Below are 21,582 nucleotides of genomic sequence, written 5' to 3'. Positions count from 1 at the left end.
TACAGATGAGGGAACGACACTTAGAGAGAGGGGAAGTCAGTGGCAGAAGCTGGGATTCTGACACGGGCCTCTCGCTCTTTAAGGCCAACTGTGGGCTGTATCCGCCCATCACTGATATTTACATCAATGAATTGAAAATTGACACTTTCCCTGAAATGGTAAGCCAGCGCTGCTTGCATAAAGAAAAAAATAACTGTAAAGATAAAATCTGTAGAATGAATACAATGTTAGAAAATGCTAGCAGCTCTTGGCTGTCCAAGGCTCTAAGATTAGCAGGTGTTTGAAGGGCTGACCCCAGACAGACCAGCCTCAAATTGAGACGTCTTTTGGAGATAAGTAGCATCGAAAGATAAAAATCAGAACTTTCTGTTGTTCCCACCAGCCTCCCATCCCTGCACCGCCTAAATTTACATCAAATGATATCAACTGCCAGCAGGGGGCGCTACACCACATCGCCATCCTCAGCCCTAGGCCAGAGCCTGGCCTCCCACAGAAGGGAACCAGTGCCTCCGTGTATGAAGTTTTCTTTTGTGCCAGGTACCGTTATATCTTGTTCAGACAGTTGGGAACAGGTAGTATGATTGCCCCTCATTCTATAAAGGGAGAGATTCAGGTCCTGGGAGGTGAAGTCCCCGGTGCAGGCTCAGCCGCCAAGCGGCGGAGGGAGGATCCCAGCCCTCGACCCACCGGCGGAGGGAGGGACCGCGGCCACAGCCACGCCCCCCAGGTCCGACTCCGGGTTCGGCCGGCTCAGTGCGGTAAGTGCGCATGCTCAGGGAGCCCGCAGGGCCGCCTCCGGCCGCCAGGGGGAGCGCGCGCCGTCCCGGCCTCTCTGGCCCGCGCCGCCCGCGGAGGGTAGATATCCCAGAGTCCCGCGCGGCGCCGGCCCTTCCGCCGCGGCAGCCATTGAAGAACAGCAGGTTAGCGGGGCCCGCGCGGGTGGGATCCGCCGTCATCTGAACCCCCGCGGCCCCCGTGCGGCTCGGGGGTCTGGGTGGGTGCGGCGAGCGAGCCCGGGCGAGCCGGGGCGCGGGGTTCCGCGCGGCGGGGGCCGAGCCGGGCCTCACCCCCACCTCTTCTCCCCACCGCCGTCGACAGCCATGGCCCTGCGCTACCCCATGGCCGTGGGCCTCAACAAGGGCCACAAGGTGACCAAGAACGTGAGCAAGCCGAGACACAGCCGCCGCCGCGGGGTGAGTGCCAGGCGCGCGGCCGGGGCCTGGACGCAGGCGGCGGGGGGCGCGGTGGGGGTGTCGGAGCCCTAGGGGCAAGAAAGGGGGTGTCGGTCTTGCCGGAGCAGTGATGGAGACCCCGGTACTCCCCGGGACGGCTCGCGCCCACCCGGACCCTCCTCTGCGGCCGGTGGGACGGAAGCCGGGGCAGGGTATGGCAGCGGGTTTTGACGCATGGGTAGGAGTTCGCCCCGCAGCGCAGGAGCTGGGCCGAGGCCGGAACGCGGAGAGAGGGGAAAGCCGATGTCTTGAGTGGCAGGGGGAGGACTCGCAGGCCCGTCGGGCTCGGGGGCTGCTCCCTTAAGTAGCCCCGACTCCGCGGTGCCCAGACTGCACGGCGGGCAAGGATTCGCGGCCCCGCAACAGCCTGTGCAGAGGGCCGCGCCGGGTTGACAAGGTGGGGGTGCGGGGCCCGGGGACGACACCTGCGCCCCCGCTGACGCCCGGCCCCCGCAGCGCCTCACCAAGCACACCAAGTTCGTGCGGGACATGATCCGGGAGGTGTGCGGCTTCGCCCCGTACGAGCGGCGCGCCATGGAGCTGCTCAAGGTCTCCAAGGACAAGCGCGCCCTCAAGTTCATCAAGAAGAGGGTAGGGGCCGGCCGTCCCGGGGCGGGGGCGGGGGCGGGGGGCGCCCGGGCTCACGCTCACGGCGCCGCTCGCCCGCAGGTGGGCACGCACATCCGCGCCAAGAGGAAGCGCGAGGAGCTGAGCAACGTGCTGGCGGCCATGAGGAAGGCGGCGGCCAAGAAGGACTGAGCCCTGCCCTGTGTGCGCAATAAAAGCTTTTCAGAACGTGCGGTGTCGTGCTGGCGGGGGGGACGGGCACGGAGAGACGGAGCCGCGCGTACTGCGAAGGGTTTAATCATGATTAAATAGCTCGTGTCACCGACCCCCTGATTCCACCGTCGCCGAGGTCCTCGCCCCCGACCGTCACCGCCCCCCGGCCAGGGCCCGCGCCTCGGTCTGCGCCTCGGGGAAGGCGATGTGGAAGATGTCGCGGTAGTGCTCCACGAAGTGCACCTCCAGGCCCTCGGTGATGAAGGCCGCCAGGTCGTAGAAGTCCTTCTTGTTCTCGGCCGGCAGCACGATGCACGTCACCCCCGCGCGCTTGGCCTGGGGGGAGCACAGGTCAGCCCGGGACGGCACGGGGGCCCGGCCTCCAGGACCCTGCGCGCTGCGGCCCTGAGCCGCGCAGACCAGACCCTGGGGCCAGGGGGCCATGGCCGGCCTCTGCTGGGGGGCTGCTCCCCCGCTGCGTCCTGGAACGCAGGGAACCAGGGCCCTGGTTTTCTAGATTAATCCTAGCCCCACTGCTTTACGTTTAGACGTGGCATCTGAACAGTACACGGAGCTGGAGAAACAATGTATCTGAGAACGTAGCTGGGACGTTTTCCCGATCGCCTGGTCATCCTGCCCCATGTGCAGCCCCCACCAGCGGGCGCGAGTCATGTGCCCCCTGCCCACAGTCCTCTAGGGCTCCCCCTCCCCCGCAGCCCAGGCGACCTGTCCCTTTCTCACGCCACACAGGCTCAGCCCCACCCCGGGCCTCTGCTGCCGCCCCTCAGCCCATCTCTGCCCCTGGGTGGACAGCAGCCCCCGCCTGTCACCACGCACTGCCTGCGCCGGGGGTGTCCCCATCACAGGTCTCCCCTCACACTGCCTTGCAGGCACTCGGGGTGTTGAGTCTGAGAGGGACTGCCTGCTCCAGGGATGGGGGGGGCAGACTCAGGGCTGCTGTGAGGAGGGTGGGCGATGGGGGCTCTGCCAGGAACTAGATGAAGGGGCAGGAACCCCAACACTGAGGAGAGGCACAGGAGAAGGCCGGCCCAGGGCACCATGCCCCCAGATCCACCACTGCCTCCCCGCCTGCTCTGCACCCATGGTCCTCAGGGCTGGGCCAAGTGGGCAGCGAGCAAACAGGAGACCCCCTCTGGCCCTCAAGGAGCCCAGAGTCTCACTGAGGAGCTGAGTGTGGAGAGACCCAGAACCTTCTCCAATGCTCTGAGAAGGCTGGTCGCCACTGTGCAGGGAGCACCTGAGACAGCCCGCTCCGGGCTCTGTCTCCCCAGCTGTAAACCAGGCCGCGACCCTCTCTCCCCACCTGAGGCCCCAACACAGACGTGCACAGCGGCCATGGGGCGCTGTGTCCTAAGCTGGGCAGGAAGCCCCTGGGGTGAGGGCCTCACTTACCGCGATGGTCTTCTCCTTGATGCCGCCCACCGGCAGGATCTTGCCCGTGAGGGAGACCTCACCCGTCATGGCCAGGTTCTGCCGGACCGGCTGGTCCATGGCCAGGGAGAGCAGGGCCGTGACAATGGTGCAGCCAGCGCTCGGGCCGTCCTTAGGGGTGGCGCCCTGCGGGAGAGGCGGAGGGTGGGGGGGCGCCCTGGGGGAGAGGCGGAGGAGGGCAGGGGCCCCGGGGGGAGAGGCAGTGGGTTGGGCGGCCAGGTGGGCATGGGCTCACCTCGGGCACGTGCAGGTGGACGTGCGAGGTCACCAGGAACTCGTTGCTGGGGTGGTGCTGCATCAGGAAGGCCCTGGCGAAAGTGTAGGCAATGCGCGCACTCTCCTTCATCACGTCCCCCAGCTGGCCCGTCACCTCCAGGCTCCCGTCCTTGTCCCCCTTGCCGTCCTTGTCCCGCGGCCGCCTCAGGGATGTCTCCACAAACAGCGTGGAGCCTCCTGGGAGAGACAGGAGCAGAGCCCGTAACACCTGGGCCCTCAGGTTCCTGGGACAGCCACCCCCACCCTCCTCACCACTGGGCCTCAGGGACGCCCCCTCACTGTTCCCGCCGCCCTCAACACTGTTCCTTCCCTGCTCTCCCCAGCCTAGTGCTTCCTCTTCCTCCACGACTCTGCAGCACAGTGTCCCCACAGCACCCCCTTGGAGCACAGACCCCAGCTGCAGGGACAGGGTCACACGCAGGCCTACACTGCGCGCCTGACGCGCCGGACCCCTGTGAACACGGCCCAGCGAGCATACTTCCCCCAGCCAGAGCCAGCATCCCTGTGACCCCAAAAGCCCGCCCCCACCCCCCTGGCCCCGCACAAGACAGTCCCTGGGCTGTAAGGGGCCCCTGCTCTGCCCTGCTGGGCTGTGAGGGCTCTCCAGCACACCCACCTGTCAGTGCCGCCCAGATACAGCTCGTGCGCTGCTGCTGCCGCCACCTCGTGGCCCCATCTTCGTCCTCGAGCAGCCCCAATCCCCGGCTCCACTGTACCCGGCAGAGCTCGGAAGCGAGCGCAACACACCCCCCAGGGGGCCAGGGAAGGGACAGCTCACCCATGGCGGTCCAGGCCAGCCCCATGACCACGCCGGGCGGCGTCACGTCGTACATGCGCTCCACCGTGAACACGGGCTTGCCCACGAAGTCCTGCAGGTTCTCGGGCGTCACCTCCACGAACTCGGCCTCGCCGCTCACGATCTTGTAGGCCGACTTCCGCAGCACCTGCGGGGCAGCGCGGGCTGGGCTGGGCTGGGCTGGGCTGGGCTGGGGGGCCGTGCCACCACCCCCGCCCACCCCCACCAGCTCTTTCATTTCTACAACTGTGGTACAGTACACGTAACACAGAACTCACCATTTGAGCCATTTCAAGTGCACAGCTCAGTGGCGTAAAGCACGTTCACGTGGTCATACAACCATCCCCACCATCCATCTCCAGAACTTTCCATCTCCCCAAAGTCAGACTGTCCCTATGAAACTGACTCCCCGTCCCCTCCCCCAGCCCCTGGCCCCACCATCCACTTTCTGTGTCTGTGGATGTGACCCCCCCAGGGCTCTCCCGTGAGTGGACCCCACAGTGTCTGCCCCTCCGTGTCCGGTCACTGCGGTCAGCACCGCGTTCTCGGGCATCGCCCACCACACACAGCGTAGCCCCCGCTCACCTTCTCCACCTGCTTCTGCAGGTTGCGCACGCCGCTCTCGCGGCAGTACTGCTTGATGAGGAGGGTCAGCACGGCCGGCGACAGCTTGGCCTTGCTCTCGTCCAGGCCGCACAGGGCGCGCGCCTGAGGCACCAGGTACCGCTGGTGGGGAGGAGAGCACCATCAGGACACCCGGCCATCCACCACCCAGCCTCCCAGGGACCCCGGCGGGTAAACGAGATCCCCGAGGGGCCCAGGGCTGCCCGCACAGAGCTCTGGCCCCCGTGGGGGTGGGTGCTCGTCTAACGGAGACAGGGTGTCAAGGCGGGCTGCCGCAAGGGGTGACACCTGAGCCGAGACCTGAATGGTGAGCGGCCTGCGCCCCCAGGAGAGAGAGCGGCAGATGGCCCGGCAGGCGCCCGGCCCCTTAATGGTGAGCCCAGGACCTGCAGACACTTGGCCCTGCTGCCCACACATGCTGCATCCTCTGCCGGGAGCCCATTCCTGCCCTCCCTCCAGATGTCATCTGAGGTGCTGCTTCCTCCAGGAAGGCCTCCTGGCCTCACCCCACATATAGACTCAGGACCCGTGTCGTAGCTGATTGTGTAGCCACCACGCTCAGCACACGGGAAGAGGGAGGTCAGAGGCCCCACAATCACCCACAGCCCAGCCCGACTCCTGCACGTGGCAGTACTGGACGGTGTCCTGAGCACCGACCGTGGGACAGCGCCCCAGGCGTCCCTGATCTGCCACCAGTGGGGCCAGCCTGGAGCAATCCCTGTGATCCTCCTCCTGTCCCTTCAGGGCTGAAGGAGGCCCCCGCCCAGACCCTCAAGTCCGCCCCTCCTTCGCCCAGTCAGCTCTACACGCTGGTGGAGGAGGGCGCACGCAGTGGGGGGTCCCAGCACCCCTGCAGCCGCCCCACCTCCCGGCCCCGGGGGGCCGGCACAGGGCTGAGAAGGGCTTGGGGGGGGGAGAAACACGCTCAATCCCTTCCCAGAAAGAAAACACGTCATGGGAAATACAAGCCTCCCCTATAACACCTTTCAAGGCCGAAACCAGGCCTGAATCGATTGTGGGCACCAGGAGAGGGGAGGGAGGGCTCCTCCCTGGCCTGGGGAGACACCTGTCTAAGGAATGCAGACTGAGCCCGAGTCCTGGGCAGCCCCGGCCTTGGCAAGCCCAGCTAGGTGGTCAGCCAACCCAAGGAACTGCGGCTGGCAGGCCAGGGACGGCAGCCTGAGCCAGCAGTGCCACCGGCCCAGCAGCTGAGGGAGCCGGGCCACGTCGGGGACAGGCGTGGTGTGTGAACACGACATAGGGGGCCCTAAGGGGGTGGACGTGCCGTCAGAGCTCAGCTCACGATCCCAGGACGGCGCGGGACCCTGAAGCCCCCGTGACCACAGGACGCCCCTGCCCGGTTCTCATCCTGCGATATCGGGAGGTGAGATTTACATGTCAGGTCTCCAGCCCCCATTCCTGGCACAAGCGCTTCTAAGACCCCCGGACTTTCCTGAGTGAGGGACAGGGTGACAGGGGCATCTTTTGTTCGTCAAAAGAAGCCCCTGAATCTCAGCCACACCTGAGTTCATGCTAATTCGGTGACGCCCGGAGGACACGGCCGGTGGCCGGGGACCAACCCCCGGTTAGAGGCTGCGCTCTCAGCCCACCCCGACCCCAGGGAGGGGAGAGGGGCTGGGGCTGAGCCGTCACCAATGGCCAGTGGTGTGCTCGATCATGCCCACGGGACGCGCCCCCACAGAGCCCCTCTGGGGCGGGGGGAGGGACATGGAGAGGAGCAGGGCGTGGAGGCTCCGCCCCTTCCCCACACCTTGTTCTCTGCGACTCTTGTAACAAACAGTAAGTCAACTGTTCCCTGAGTTCTGTGGACTGGTCCAACAGATTATCAAAGCCGAGGAGGGGGTGTGGGCGCCCCGATTCACAGCTGCTGGGTCAGAAGTCGGAGGCCCGGGGCTCGGCACGGGCGTCAAGTGGGGCGGTCCTGCAGGACCGAGCCCTGAGCCCATGGGGCCTAGGGTGATTTCCTGGTAGTTAGGGTCAGGAGTGAACTGAACGGCAGACACTCGGCTGGAGAAGTGGCTGGCGTGGGGACAGCCCCCACACGTGGTGTCGCAGGTGTGACGTAGACACACTTTACAGCAGGCCTCGCCTGTTTCTGCGGGTGACGCCTCACGCCACCCCACCTGGCAGATCCCACAGCGTCCTGCCTGCCTCCCCTCCTGGACGGACACTCTGGAGCAGGGTCCCCTAGGCCTGGCACCCCTGCCCGCGCACCTCCGCGATAGCCAGCTTCTCCTGTGCCACGTAGCCCGACACGTTGATCATCTCCATGCGGTCCCGCAGGGGCTCGGGGATGGTCTCAGTCACGTTGGCCGTGCAGATGAACAGCACCTGGGAGGGGCAGGTGTGAGCACGGGCCGGCCGCCTCTCTGCAGGGCCCGCGCGGGCAGGACACGCACCTTGGACAGGTCCACGGGCACGTCCAGGTAGTGATCCAGGAAGTTGGCATTCTGCTCAGGGTCGAGCAGCTCGAGCAGCGCTGACGAGGGGTCTCCCTGGTAGCCCCGGCCGATCTTGTCCACCTGGGGGGGCAACAGAGAGCAGGCATCGGCACCCTGTCCCACTCCCCAGACACTCGGGCGGGTCAGGGCTGGGGGAGCCGTGGGCACAAGCAGGAGGGCCGGCCTGCTGGTGTGGTGTGCGCAGGCACGGGGTCCTTCCGGGCGGGAAGGGCCCATGTCACAAGACGGCCTGGCTGCAACAAGGCCACCCAGATGACTCGGGGACCACTGAAACCATAGGGGCCACGGTTCCATGGCAGACACACCCCGTCAGGGCCGCCCCGTCTGTCAGCCATGGGCCCGGCGGCCCGCACGCACCTCGTCTATGAGGATCAGGGGATTCTCCGTCTTGGTCTTCTTGAGGCACTGGATGATCTTCCCCGGCATGGCGCCCACGTACGTCCGCCTGCGGGAGAGCGCACAGCTGGGTGGGCGGAACCCAGGACCTCAGCATGCCACGCGCCCTCCAGGGCCGCCGGGAGAGGCAACAGGGAGATGCACCTGACATGGCCGCGGTGGAGGTTAGATAAACACCTGGCCTGTCTGCACAGCCTCGCTCACCTGGACCGCCTCACGCTCATAGGTGCAGGGGACATAGACATCCTCCCCCAGCTCAGGGTCGCGGCCAAAGGGACAGACGCACTGCCAGGTCTCCCTCAGACCCCACCCCTAGCAGGCACCGCCCATCCAACGCCAGCCCTGGAATCTGGCCAGTGTGTCGGGGGGATGAGCTGGTGGGACGTGAGCCAGATCTACCAGGAGCCGCCTGCTGACAGCCTGGCTGAGGGGCTCTCCCCGGGGCTGAGAGACCAAGATTTTGATCCAATGTTTGAGCACCTGGATTCAGCCAGGCCTGAAGTCAGATCGACGCCTGGACTTTTCAGCTACTTACTCCAATGTGACTGACACACGTAGGAATAGACCCAGGAGGAACGATACCCCAAAGGAGGCGGGGACGAGCCACGAGGGGAGAGGCCGGGCCTACCTGTGCCCCTTGATCTCCGCCACGTCCGTCATGCCCCCGACACTGAAGCGGAAGTACTCGCGGTTCAGGGCGCGGGCGATGGAGCGGGCGATGCTGGTCTTGCCCACGCCGGGGGGACCGTAGAAGCAGAGGATCTTGCCCTGGGTGGAGCCCCGGAGCTGGCTGACGGCGATGAACTCCTGCGGGCGGGGCGGGCTCCCGTGAGCACTCGCTGCCCTCTCTGCAGGGCCCGGGCTCCGCCTGGCAGGAGCCAGGCCGCCTTCCCGCCGCCTTCAGGCATCTGGGGGCTGCGAGAAGGGACAAGGCCTGTCCCAGGGGGGCTGAGCTGACCACAACTGCCCTTTGCCACGGGGAGGGATGGCCTGTGGCACCAACAGGACGCACAGACACCAGAACACGGACGGCTGACCGTCGAGTGTGGGTGACCACGGCAGCTCTCCCACCAACAGGCTCACGGCTCCCACATCCTGGATCACCATGCCTCCTCCTCCTCCTCTCCAGTCCAGCCCCCCCACTCGCAGCATGATTTTCACCCTCCTCGTAAGCCCACGAGCCCCCTGGAGCGGGGCAGGCCAGCCGGGCACACGGGCTGCCCCCGACACTTCTGAGCCACTCCAACCAGTGCCTCTAGCCAGGGACCCCCCCCCACCTTCCTTAGCCCCTGACCCCACCAGCTGCCTCGGCCAAGGCCCTCCCATACCCTCAGGCCTACAAATTCACCAGGGGCCTCTTCTAGGGCCCCCCACAACACAGGGGACTGCTGGGCCCCAGGCTCTGAGGTGCCCACCACCCACACACAGATCCAAACCACAACCCACTCTGCCTCCCAGCGCCCGCCCACCCGGGGCCGCAGAACACGTGCCCGGGACGTGGGACTGTGGGGGAGGCCCGCCTGTAGGAGGGGGCTTAACTAAGTCTCACTTCACTGGGGGTGACGGCCCACGCCCAGGGGCCCAGGAGGGGTGCGGGCCTCAGCGGGGTGGAGGTGGAGGGGTGCAGGCCTCAGCGGGGTGGGGGTGGGGGGAGGGACGCGGGCCTCCCCGGCATGGGGGAGGGGTGGGGGCCTCACCAGGATGCGCTTCTTGACGTCCTCCATCCCGTAGTGGTCCTCCTCCAGCACCGCCTGCGCCCGGGCCAGGTCCAGGTTCTCGTCGCTGTACTTGCCCCACGGGATGGACGTCAGCCAGTCCAGGTAGTTGCGGGTGACGCTGCCAGAGGACAGGCCAGGGCCGGTGAGCGGACCCGGCGAGTCGCCTGACCCCCAGCGGGCACGGCGGCGAGGGGCCCGCAGGGCCACATCTGGTCCCCACCACACCTGCCACGGGCACCCTGCCGAGGGCACCCCGGCCGGCGGGGCGTGTAACCTCCCTGGAAAGCCGTCCCGGCCGGCCGCGCGGCGGGACTGGGCCTGGTTCCCGGACCAGGGACGCAGCGAGCAGGGAATGCTCAGGGCCGACGCCACGGAAGGGGAGGGGCCAGAAGAGGGGAGACTCCTCAGGAAACTGGGGCCTGGACGGCGGCAGGTCAGCACCGCCGGGAGAGTGACGCCCGGGTGGAGCTGTGCACCGGGCACAGCAGCCGCCCCGGGCCTCGAAGAGCCCCGCACGAGGCTCCTGATGAGAGGGAGGCGGGAGGGCCAGCGTCAGAGAAGACGACGTGACGCCAGGCGCAGAGGCAGAGGCTGCGGGCGGCGCTCTGAAGGTGGAAAAGGGACGCCACCCCCGCCTCCAGCAGGAACCAGCCCCGCCCATCCCGATTTCAGGACTTCCGCCTCAGCCTGGAGAACAGTCTGCGCTGTTCTGAGACGCTCCATTCACGCTCATTCGTGACGGCAGCGTGGGAAGCTGGGTCGCTGCCCAGGGAAGAGAGGCCTGCAGTGTGGAGGGGCAGCGTCTCCCGGGGTCCCCGGGGAAAGAGACCAGCGCTCCCCAAACCTCTGAGTCAGCAGGAGCTCAGGGCCGCCCAGCTCCTCCCCTCTGCCGGGCTGTCCCAAGCCCTGGCCAGCCCACCAGCTGCCCAGGAGCAGTGCCCGGTCCCTGGGCTGCAGGCGGGGCCAGAAAAGTCTCAGAGGATTCTCCCTGAACCCCTCGGCCCAAACCCCAGGCAGCCATCCCGACTCAGGGCCTGTATGCGGGGGCAACAACCGCCGGGCAAGGCCGTGCCCCAGGAAAACAAGCTCACCTCCTGGCTGCCTCTCAAAGCAGCGAGGGGGAGGCGAGGGGCGGAGGCTGGCCTTAGGTGATGGCTCAGGGACTCCTGGTCCCGGCTGGAAGCACTAGCATACAGCCAGATGTGCCTGGGTTCAAATCCCTGTCCCCATCGACCACACCGCTCAGAGGCCCTGGTCACTGACAACTGCCCTGAGCCTCAATTTCCTCATCTGTGAAATGGGGCAACAAAGCCATGCTCCACACAGGAGCAACGTGAAGACTGACACGCGCCAGGGGCGTAACCCATCCAGCACCCACTGTAACGAGAACGTGCCCAAGAGACCCCCCTCGGGCTTTCAGGGTCAGCACATTTTCCGGGGCTGGGGAAGGAGGGGGCCGGCCCGCGCTCACTTGAACTCCGAGGAGTGGTTGTCCAGCAGGCCCAGCTTGCTCAGCTCCTCGTCCACCACGCCCATGACGTGCTCGGGCACCACGAGCCCCTTCAGCCGCTCGCGGAACTTCTCCTCGATGGCGTCCTTGTCCTCCTTCTCTAGGCCCAGCTCCTTCTTGATGATCTTCAGCTGCTCCTGCAGGAGGTACTTGCGGTGCGTCTGCTTGATCTTCTCCTCCACCTGCGGGCCGAGCCTGTCAGGCCAGAGGGCGCGGGGGGGGGGGGGGGGGGGGGCGAGCGCGGCGCCCACAGGCCCAAGTGGGCCGCTGCTGCCTCGCGACAGAGAACCCCGGGACACAGCCTCCGAGGCCTTCCGTCCTTCCCCGAGCGCGGGCCTCCCCGGGACCGCACGACTCTGGCGCGGGGAGGAAGCGATGACCCAGCAGCCCACAGGCTGGCCCACAGTCGGGACGGCGGGCTCAAGCGGCTGAGTCTTGGGGAGCAGCTTCTCAACCTCTCCCAGGCTGCCTCCCCATTTCCAGAATGTCCCCCCGGACCCTGAAGGCAGAGAAACTCTCTCCCTTGACAGAGCCTGCTCCTGAGACCTCTCTCGGGGCTCGGCCACGGGCACGAGTTTTCAGGTCCAGCACAACGCGTTTCCCAGCTGGAGAACAGAGCCCCACTGCACGCGGCCCTGCGCACAGGGGCGGCGTCCCGGCCCCCAGCCCGGCTCACCTCCCGGCCTAGGCGCTGCTGCAGCTTGCTCAGCTCGAACTCCTTCTTCAGGAGGGAGAGGGCCTTATACAGCCGCCTGGGGATCTGCCAGGAAAGCGCGGACGTGAGAGCGCGGTCAGAGCTGGCGCCCCTCTGTGCGGGGGCACGGGGATCCCGAGAGCTGCTGCTGGAGGGCGTGCGACTGGGGCAGGCTGACCAGGCCAGGCCTCACCCAATCAGAGGCATGGCACGCTCAGACCCGATGAGCCAAGTTCTGGAAATGCCCCTACAGATCAACAAGTCTACAGGCTGCGAGGATGAGGACGTACACAGAGCCGTTGTTCGTTAACAGCAACACTGGCCACCACCCAAATACGCCACCCACTAAATGCTGGGCACCCCCGGTGGAATAGCACGCAGCCACTACAGAGAACGTGGGAGCCGGACGTGGACGGAAGGCCACGTGCTGACGTGGGGTCATCTCCATGACGGAGCCCAGGACAAGCAGCAGGGCCGGGAGGCTGCCAGGCGCGCGGCACAGGCGGGGCCAGGCGGCACTCACGTTGGTCTCCTCCAGGACGTCCTGCAGCTCGTGGCTCTCGGCCCCGGTCAGCGCGGCGCCCATGTCGCTCAGGTAGATGGGGTTATCCACCACCCTCTGGCCGGCCTGCATCATCTGCAGCACCGACTCTCTGGAAGGGACAGAGGACGCTGCTGTGGGGCCGGGCTCTCAGGGTCCCCGACCTCAGGCCCCTCGTCCCCGCAGCGTGAGAGCCGGCTCTGCATCCGGGCCTCACGGGGTTCAGGCTGGCGGGGCCTCCGTCCTGGAGTCACGAGACGAACGCCCCGTGCCCAGATGCGAGCCCCCGCCAGCGGCCACAGTGACCCCTCGAGAATCACTCCTCCGCCCCAGCTGACACAACCAAGGCTCCAGCCAAACCCAGGTGCTGGTCAGCAAGAAGGAGGCCACGATCCTGGGCCGGGGAGCCGTCCCCTCCAACCTCCCGCCCCCGGCAAGGTTTTCTATCAGCACGACTCGCTGAGAAAGCGTCCCGCCAACCCAGCTGTGGAAAGAGCCGCACAGACCCCAGCGTGGCCTCTGGGCAGGGCGCAGGAGACCAACCTGTAGAGCGGGTTCAGGGCGATGATGTCCCGGATGGTCTTCACGATCTCAGCCGTCAGGGCCTGGAAGCAGGGAGGGCTCGCTGGGTCACTGGGGCCAGTGGGGTGGTGGCCCCAGGAAGCCCCTGCCACCCGCCCCTGGAGGCCCAGGAGCAGAGCCCGAATCCACCAGTCACGGGATCCCAGGACAAAATGAACACCAGCCCTGTCTCTCTACACCACTCTGACCTCAAACCAAGCCATCTTGGGGGAGCAAAGGCGGGGAGGAGAGGAGGCGTCCTTATTCCTTTCTTTTAGGCACTAATCGCACAACTGACAGGCCCCCTTCTCAACTTCTGCCGCAGGACATCCAGGCTGTGAACGCTCCTGTCTGGGGATGTGCCTCTGAGTCACCAGGGCTGGCAGCCTGGCCCCTCCCGGACTTCGCCCCCAGCTCTGTAGAGGCAGGGCCCCTCTGCTGCGTGCCACAGGCACTGTGTTCCTTCTTGCCTCTGCTCTCCGCCAGTGAGGCCAGTAATGCTCCTGAGGACCACTGGCCACAGCTCATGGCATAAAAACCCGCATCTCATTTGTTCCCCGAAGGCCACGGCTCCCGGCACATCGTACTCCAGGGAGGGCACTAGTGAGCACTGAGCAAGTGGCCACCACAGCTGGGTTCTTCCCGCGTAACCGCTGGTCTCTGGTTATTAGGTTTGTCCCTGAATTGCCTGAGATGACCTTTGCAGAAGGAGCCAGAGCAGGCCAGCTGGAGGTCCACGGCACTCGCGTGAACAAGGATGAGCGCGCTATCTCCGAGGTCCCCGATTCTTTTCATCGCAGCATCTGTGCGGTTCCCCGTTCGCCTTTCCCCCACCGCACGGTTCTCCTGGAAACTAAAGCCGTGCTGCCCAGAACAGCAGCCACGAGCCGTCGGCAGCCATCCACGTTGAAACGAGTGCACATTAAATAAAACTAGACGTTCTGCTCCTCGGCCGCACCAGCCACAGGTCACAGGGGGCTGATGGTGCAGAATCAGAACGCCGCCGCCACCGCGGAAAGTTCTCCCAGACAGCGCTGCTCTCGGGGCTCCGTGAGGCCCTGTGGATGTGACTGCAGGCCCAGGCCAGCGGCAAACGCAGCCGAGCCTCTTCCAGCGCCCGCACAGACATCGCCAGTGGAGTGTGGAACTCCTTCCCACCGAGCTCAGAAGCTGCCCCAGGATCCTCCTCAACGCGGTGCCACAGGACCAGACCTACGCTGTCGGCCACGCCTGGCTGTGCTCTCCTCAGGGATGCCAGTGACACCGGGTGTGGGCACGTGAGGAGCCTTCCATTAGCTCTGCCTGCCTTCTGTCCCTACCCCACAGCCTGCGCCAGAAGAACGGGTGCAAGGAACGTCCCACGGCCACCTCGACAGCTGGCTCGCCAGGCCACAGAGAAGGCAAGCGACCCTAGGTTTGGGGGTGATGGTGGCCAGAAGGCTATTTCTTTCCTAACAACCACAGGTCACAGTGAACGTGCCCTACGTCCCCTCCTGTACGCCCCGGGCTTGGGGGGCAGGCTGGAGGCCCCTGCCCAGCAGACACAGCTGGACCTGGGTTCAAATCTGGCCTCCTTCGAGCACACCTAAGGGCCCCGGCATATTTTATTTACCTGTCTGATGGCAGCTTCTCCCAGGACTTTGGGAGGGACAGGACGCACTGTGCTCCGCAAGAACTGGAGCGCTGGGCCAGGCCAGACCCCCACTGGGCGCGCGGCTTCCCAGGGGAGCCCCACAGGAGCGTAGACACAGGGGGCGGCCCCCTGGACTTACCTTCACTTCCTCCGTGACCTGGAAGTCTTCATGGACCACGTTCTCGACCTCCACCATGAGCACCTCTCCGGGGGCGCCCGCGGCGGGCTCCATCACCACCTCCACCTGGCGTCTGACGCTCAGGTCCTCCTCCACCTCCTTCTTGCCCCGCTTCGCCTTCCTGCGGGCCTTCTGCTTGCCATCGTCCTCGGCCTCCTCCGGCTCCACCTCCAGCTGTCTGCTGATGTGAATCCTGAGCGCAAGCAGCGAGGCGCAGGTCAAGCCGCGGAGGCTGGGAGGGGCCCCGGGAGGTTCTCTGGGTCCCGCTGGGCCCAGGCCCCTGCGGCCACAGGGCCCTGGAGCTGGAGGCCCAGCCACCTTCTCAGAGCCCCAAGACCAGGGGCCCCCTCCGGCCTTGGACTCCAGCCGACCCACCCATTCTGCTTCCCACACCAACGCCCCGCTGTCCCCTACGAACACTAGAAGCCTAAGAGATAAACCAGCAGGAAGCAGCTCTGGGGCCATCAGGGCTGTCAGCCCAGCCGAGCACAGCGCATCTCCGAGACTCTCTACCTGCCCCTCCCTCGGCCTCGAACTCGCCACAGTGGCTCCTCTGCGTCACTCAGGTCTCCATCCAAGGGCACCTCCACTAAGAGGCCCTCCTGACCACGTCATGTGAGATCTAGTCCCACCTACGCACACACCCAGCACGCCGGCCATCTCCGTTTCCCCACAGAGCACCCACCACCCCCAGAATTCAGCTTGTGACCCGCTTCCATGCTCATCTTCCCCCCACTCAGGGCTGGGCTCCCAAAGCAGGCCCCTCGCCTGTTTCTCTGCTCACACCCGAGTCCCTGGCAGACACAGGCCCCGAGTGTTCAGTGGCAACAGGCCGTGTTTCACGTGTCGGCTCTCCCGTCACATGGTTAACTAACAACAGTGCCTCCCTCAGAGGCGGGCCTGACAGCGACCGGGGAGGCGAGATGCGCAGAGCAAAGGAGGTCATGACTGGGTGAGCCCCGGGAAGGCGGGCCGCAGGAGTCGCCACGCCTCACTCTACACGGCACCCGGAGGCTGACAGAGCGGTTAGGAGCTGCCACTGGTTTTATTCATTTCAGTTGCATCTTATTCTGTTCCCTCTGGCCCACGAACCCTCCCAGGAGACAGAAGAGCCACCTCTTCCCTAAAACAGACTCCGTCGTCGGCAGATGAAGGTGCGTGTGGGGGCCTAGCGCAGTGGGGACGCCACCCGACTTCTCACAGTCAGGGCCCGGCTGACACAGAAAAAGGCCCAGGAAGAAGAAGGATGGAGGATTCTAGAGCCAACAATTGCCAACGAGCGTCTCCGGTGACGGGCTTTTCAGAACGTTTACTATGTTAATGGCTTGTGACTGACATGTTTGCACGAGTATCTGGAACACATTTGAAAAGCTGGCTCGTTCCTCCATCGAGAGCTTCACCTCTCAGCTGAGCTTATAGATTTTTCTTCATTAACTGTAATGGTACAATGGCTTAATGTGGGCTTACAAACGTCGTGTGCAGCCCTCCGGGAGACCGGAGGGCGAGACCACACAGACTGACAAGAACATGGGTCTGGCTGAGTGGAAAGCCGCAAAGTGCTCATAACGTGAACATATGGCATGATCTGCTGGTGGACGCGGACAGGGGCCTTGGGGAAGGCCCACCCGCCCAACGGTGTGCGGCTGACACCTGACACGGGACGTGAGGTAACCTGCTCCTTCATTTCTGTGACGCTTTTTTGATAATGTGCATATAAGAAACGCTTCTTGCTGACCACCCACACTGCCACTTTAACAGGGGACTCTGAGAAGGGAGGGGTCCAGGTGACACGTCTCCCCCCACCTCCAGCTCAGGCCTGGTCACTGTGGGGGTAGTGAAGGGCGGGTCGGTGCTAGGACCTGGGGGCACCGGGGGCCGCTCTTCCCGCCCGTCCCACCGGCTCGGGCCCTTGCACCTTCTGTGTCCCATGACGATCATGCGCAGCTTGTCCCCCAGGTCCTGCATCTCGTGGATCTGCACAAACGTCCCCGTGTGGTAGACCTCGTCCAGGCTCTCGACCACGTCAGACTCGTTGCTGGGGGAGAGGGACATACAGAACATCAGCACAGGCGCCCTGATTCTCAGTGGGGTGTCTCGCACTAAGAGGGAGAAAGGGAGAAGGAAAACACCCCTATGGCCTTGATGGAAAGCCAAGCGCCACTGCCTCGCTCTCCCCGGGGCTCTGGAGCCAAGGGCCGCTGCCAGGTGACTGCACACTGCTGAGCAGCTCCTGGCGAAGTCGGCCGGGAGGGCGGACCCAGATGGAATTCTGACTCCATTCCACACCTCCCGTTACAGAGCCTGCTGAGAATGCACCTTGTAACTCATGGACAAATTCTCACCTGGAGTCGAGGTGGATGTACCCAGAGCCACCACATCTGCCCCCCTAGCTCTGCTCTGAAGTGGTCTCGAGGGTGTGTTTAACACCACGGGTCCTTGAGATTAACATCCCCCCACATCTTGACAGTGCGTGAAGCCTAGCGCTCCGAGCCTTCAGCCCAGACTGAAAACGGATGCTCGGCTCTCAGCCTTGCCCCCTGTAGCTTTTGCTTGGTTTCTTTCAGGTCAAGGGTCCGAGGCTACTCCACGGGGCAGGGTTTGTGGTGAGCCACGCTCCAGGGCGACTCAACGCCAGGTGTGAAGGAAAACTTCCACTCACCTGTCATCCTTCTTCAGAAACACGCCGGCATACGGCTGGGCAAGACGAACTTTCCTTCGCAGCAGTTCAACCAACTTCTTATTTTTCACCTAGCAAGACAACGACCCCAAGGTGAAAAGCAGAGTAGGTTTTCTAGCCGAGATTTTGACAGCGGCTCTAGCATTTTCTGTCTTCTCTGGGGATATGCTAATTGGACTCAGGACACTAACCAACAGTCCAGGAACCCCTGAACCAAAAACAAACAGTGTGGAGAATGGAGTGAGTCAGAGTTGACCAGCTGCATTCCTGAGATTTCCCCCTTCCTAAAGAAAACTCAAAGGAGACCAACAGCCAGAACCAAGAAATTAATTTCACATCCAATTTCAAGAGGTGTTTCAGTGGTGAAACATCTTGGCTTGAAAACCTAGACCATTCTTATTTTATCAATGTCAGAAGGATGACACTAAATGTGTGTTAACTCAACTGTGGCCCACCCCACAGGCTGGTGCCTTCCTCCCATTTTCATTCAAAGTATTTCCCTATCCCATCTACACCCTATGCATCGATCATCAAAACCCCCAGGACCAGGCCAGCCTGGTGGCACAAGTGGTTGAGTGCGCGCGCTCCGCTGCGGTGGCCCCGGGTTCGCCAGTTCGGATCCCGGGCGCACACCGATGCACTGCTTCGCAAGCCATGCTGTGGCGGCGTCCTATATCAAGTGGAGGAAGATGGGCAGGGATGTTAGCCCAGGGCCAGTCTTCCTCAGCAAAAAGAGGAGGACTGGCAGATGTTAGCACAGGGCTGATCTCCTCGCAAAAAAAAACAAAAAAAAAAAACCCCAGGATCACAGCACATTCTCTTGGTGTCATTTCAATGGCAGGTAGAAGGCCAATAATGTCTCCTAGGAAACATCTGATGGGGAGGAGCACAGATGTCCTTAGGTCTCAATTGATTTCTTTCAAGCCTGTGTTAATTCCCAGGTGAGACTTCGATTAAACGTCGTGGCCCTTAAACTTCAGCATGCATCAGAATTACCAGGAGGATCTGTAAAACAGACGGCCAGGCCCCACCTCTGCAGTTTCTTGATACAGGTCTGGAGAGGGCCTGAAAATCTGCATTTCAAACAAGCTCCCAGGTGATGCCGCTGGCCCAGGCACCACGCGTCCAGAACCTGTGTTTTAACTCACCCCTCGCAGGGGCTCTCGACTTATGGTCCAGGAATTCCTGCCGCTAGATGCATTTTTTCCAGGAAAAGGTCCGTGACAGCCGTCAGGAGGGTACATCACCCACCCAAAATTAGAGCCACTGGTTTATACTCAGAGACCACTAATCAGGAGAGAAACCACAGGGCCAAGTTAGCCACACACAGTGTCAACTACAAAATTAAGAGTAGATGGAGGGGCTGGCCCGGTGGCGCAAGCGGTTAAGTGTGCGCACTCCGCTGCAGCGGCCCGGGGTTCGCAGGTTCGGATCCCGGGCGTGCACCGACGCACCACTTGTCAGGCCACGCTGTGGCGGCGTCCCATATAAAGTGGAGGAAGATGGGCACAGATGTTAGCTCAGGGCTGATCTTCCTCACACACACACACACAGAGAGTAAATGGAGCTGTGCAAACTGGTTCAGAACCATTTATGGGGTCTCAGAAGTTTTCCCTGTTTCTCCTCTGCTCACAGCTGACTGCTGCATCTCAGTGCCTGTCCCCTTCCTCTGGCAGGATTCCTTTTCGTTATTTACAAGGTAACGGCAGTAGAAATACAGTGAATACCACGTGCCAGTCTCATGCTATCCACGGCAATTCATTCAGCCCTCCTGGCTGGCTATCGGTGGGCAGACAGAATCTCTTGGAAGAACCATCTCTCTGGGCACTGGGACCAAGGAGCATCTGCCACTTTGCAGGGCTGAGGGGACCACACCTGATGAACAGTCCTGGCCCCAAGATCCTGGAAGGGTAGAGAAGACTGCTGGGGGTGGGTCAAGGATGGGAAAAATGTTTCCAGGGCAGGCTTCTGAAATGTCAGAAGCACACCACATAGGAAACAGCAGCTTAGCAGTGAGGTATTCTAAGGACCAGGCACACACTAAATCCCTTACACACGTGACGTCATTGACCACCCACCACAGCTCTGAGAAATGAGGTACTGTTACTACATCCATTGCACAGATGAGAAAATGAAGGCCCAGGGGAACAGTTTGCGCAAGGTTACAGAGCTAGGGGTGGAGCAGCCAGGAGATGAACTCACAGGAGCTGGCTCTGGGGCCTGCAAGTAACCACTACTCAACATCAGGAAAGGTATCTCAGCACAGTCAGCAGTGTGGGGGAGGAGGTGGAGGGGCCCCTCTGTCCCCTCCCCACGGCTGGCTACTGCCCCTGTCTCGTCCTACCCCTTTCCAAGGATCCTTGAGATTTATCTAGCAGACTGGAGTGCGAGGGGAGAGGCTGACTCATTGTGTGACCTCGCTTAGAGACTTAACAGATAACCTTTCTCCTCCATAAATTCCAGTTTCCACAGCATTTAAAAAAAGAAAGGGGGGTGGGGAAGAAGGGAGGCATTTGGGTCATTCCTACTCTTAAAAAAACTCAAGTTCCTTGCACTCAAGCTGTTTTCTCTCTATTACATCACCCTGGTATTACCCCCCACTTTGTAGCTCTTGGCTAGTTTACTCTCTCTTCTACAAGAGCCTACGTTCCTTGGGCAGAGGGACTGCGTGTCACTTGCTGGCTGCTGTATCCTCAGTCCTGCTTCGTGCTAAGTCAAGAACACTCTGCTGGATGAATCAACAATGTTGCGCCCCTCTGAGACCATCCTTCTCCCAGTTTCCTCCTAAGCCTACCATTCCTTGCTCTATGACTCCCTGGAGTCCTTAGTGGCTTTAAACACATTATAATTCACCTACATTAGTAGATTACTTGTTTACTGCCTCTCACATACTGCTACAACGTAACCTCCAAGCTTTGTGCAGTGGCCAGATCGTAGCCAAGGAGGTTTATCCGAGGCGCGATTATTCCTAACTGAAAACGTTTCTCAATAGAATGTAATCTCCAAAGGCAGGAATTTTTGTCAGTTTTGTTTACTGCTGTATCCCTAACTCCTAGAACCGTACCTGGCACATGCTAAGCGGCCAAGAAATATTTGTTTAAGGAAGAAATGAACCCTGATCCCAAAGGAACTGTAACCAGAAGGGAGATCGCCCCGGGGGAGAGTGTTACATTTCCCAAGACCCGCAGAAGATTAACTGGGCGGCAGTACTGTTCTGGTCCTCCCCAGCACCGGATTTCTAAGACTAGGACTCTAAGTGGGCGGGCCTAAGCTCACTGGATTCAACTCCCCTTAAGGGATCCAAAAGGGGGAGAATTGGGCTCAAGTTCACCGAGCGAGTGATGAGCAAAGACTCGACCGGCCCTGAAGAAGCTTCATGTCTGAAAACGTTTCGAGGAATGAGGGTGCTAAGCGATCCCTCGGTCCAACCCGCTGCTCGCACAGGTGGGGAAACCGCGGCCAAGGCAGGGCTCTCGTTACCTCGATAATCTTGATAAAGCGCGGGAACACCGGGTTGCGGCTGACAGCGATGAGCGGCAGGTGCGGGAACACGTCCGGGATCGTCATGGGCGTCAGCGCCGTTATCACGGGGCCTTCCCCGCCGCCCGCGCTGCCCCCCGCGCCCGCGGCCCCATCCTCCGCGCCGCCCTCGGAGGCATCCTCGCCGCCCGAGAATGCGCCGCCGCTGCTCCGGTTGTTCGCCTCCCAGAGCCCCCGCCACTGGCCCGCGGCCGCGGGGCATCGGCCCCCCAACGCCCAGGGAGGCGAGGCGTCGCAGGCCCGCCGGCCTCTGGGCAACCATGCTCCGGCCGCAGTCGGGACCCGTCCCCCGGCGGCGGCCAGCAGGGGCCGCCGAAGCGCCCAACACCGCGCAGTGCCCCACAGCCGCACGTAGCCTGTGCACGTCGCCATAGCCCGGCCATCCTGACGGCGCACAGGACTTGCGTCATTTCCGCTCGCCTCGCGGTGGCGCACGTGACGCCGAGCACGTGCCCCGGGGCGAGGGGCGTGGCACGGAACGCAGAGCTGTG

At 63.1% G+C, this 21,582-nt stretch overlaps 2 protein-coding genes and 1 non-coding gene across 4 annotated transcripts; 2 read left to right on the top strand and 1 right to left on the bottom strand.

Moving 5' to 3' along the window:
* Nucleotides 1–838: 838 nt before the first annotated feature.
* On the top strand, nucleotides 839–2,027 carry RPL36 (ribosomal protein L36). 2 transcript variants are annotated; one of them, XM_058537934.1, is made up of 4 exons: nucleotides 839–920; nucleotides 1,099–1,193; nucleotides 1,689–1,823; nucleotides 1,902–2,027. In XM_058537934.1, the coding sequence occupies exons 2-4, from the start codon at nucleotides 1,101–1,103 to the stop codon at nucleotides 1,989–1,991; spliced, it is 318 nt and encodes a 105-aa protein (XP_058393917.1). In that variant the 5' UTR covers nucleotides 839–920; nucleotides 1,099–1,100; the 3' UTR covers nucleotides 1,992–2,027. The 2 variants fall into 2 exon arrangements, with proteins under 2 accessions (XP_058393917.1, XP_058393916.1); XM_058537933.1 differs by lacking the exon at nucleotides 839–920 and having other exon boundaries at nucleotides 1,027–1,193.
* LONP1 (lon peptidase 1, mitochondrial) lies at nucleotides 1,930–21,478 on the bottom strand. Its single transcript, XM_058537904.1, has 18 exons — nucleotides 21,032–21,478; nucleotides 17,534–17,622; nucleotides 16,790–16,909; nucleotides 14,836–15,067; nucleotides 13,046–13,107; nucleotides 12,485–12,614; nucleotides 11,944–12,027; nucleotides 11,229–11,449; nucleotides 9,737–9,875; nucleotides 8,668–8,846; nucleotides 8,001–8,088; nucleotides 7,581–7,703; nucleotides 7,396–7,512; nucleotides 5,122–5,262; nucleotides 4,519–4,684; nucleotides 3,700–3,917; nucleotides 3,426–3,590; nucleotides 1,930–2,348 (listed from the first exon to the last, which is right to left on the bottom strand). Exons 1-18 carry the CDS (start codon nucleotides 21,461–21,463, stop codon nucleotides 2,166–2,168), a joined length of 2,889 nt encoding a protein of 962 aa, XP_058393887.1. The 5' UTR covers nucleotides 21,464–21,478; the 3' UTR covers nucleotides 1,930–2,165.
* Nucleotides 20,463–20,609, top strand: LOC131403625 (U4 spliceosomal RNA). Its single transcript, XR_009219420.1, has one exon. It is a non-coding gene; the product is annotated as a U4 spliceosomal RNA (small nuclear RNA).
* Nucleotides 21,479–21,582: the final 104 nt, after the last annotated feature.

This window comes from Diceros bicornis, unplaced genomic scaffold (genome assembly GCF_020826845.1).
Source record: "Diceros bicornis minor isolate mBicDic1 unplaced genomic scaffold, mDicBic1.mat.cur scaffold_73_ctg1, whole genome shotgun sequence".
NCBI lineage: Eukaryota > Metazoa > Chordata > Mammalia > Perissodactyla > Rhinocerotidae > Diceros > Diceros bicornis.
This window is presented reverse-complemented; position numbering and strand designations above follow the sequence as displayed.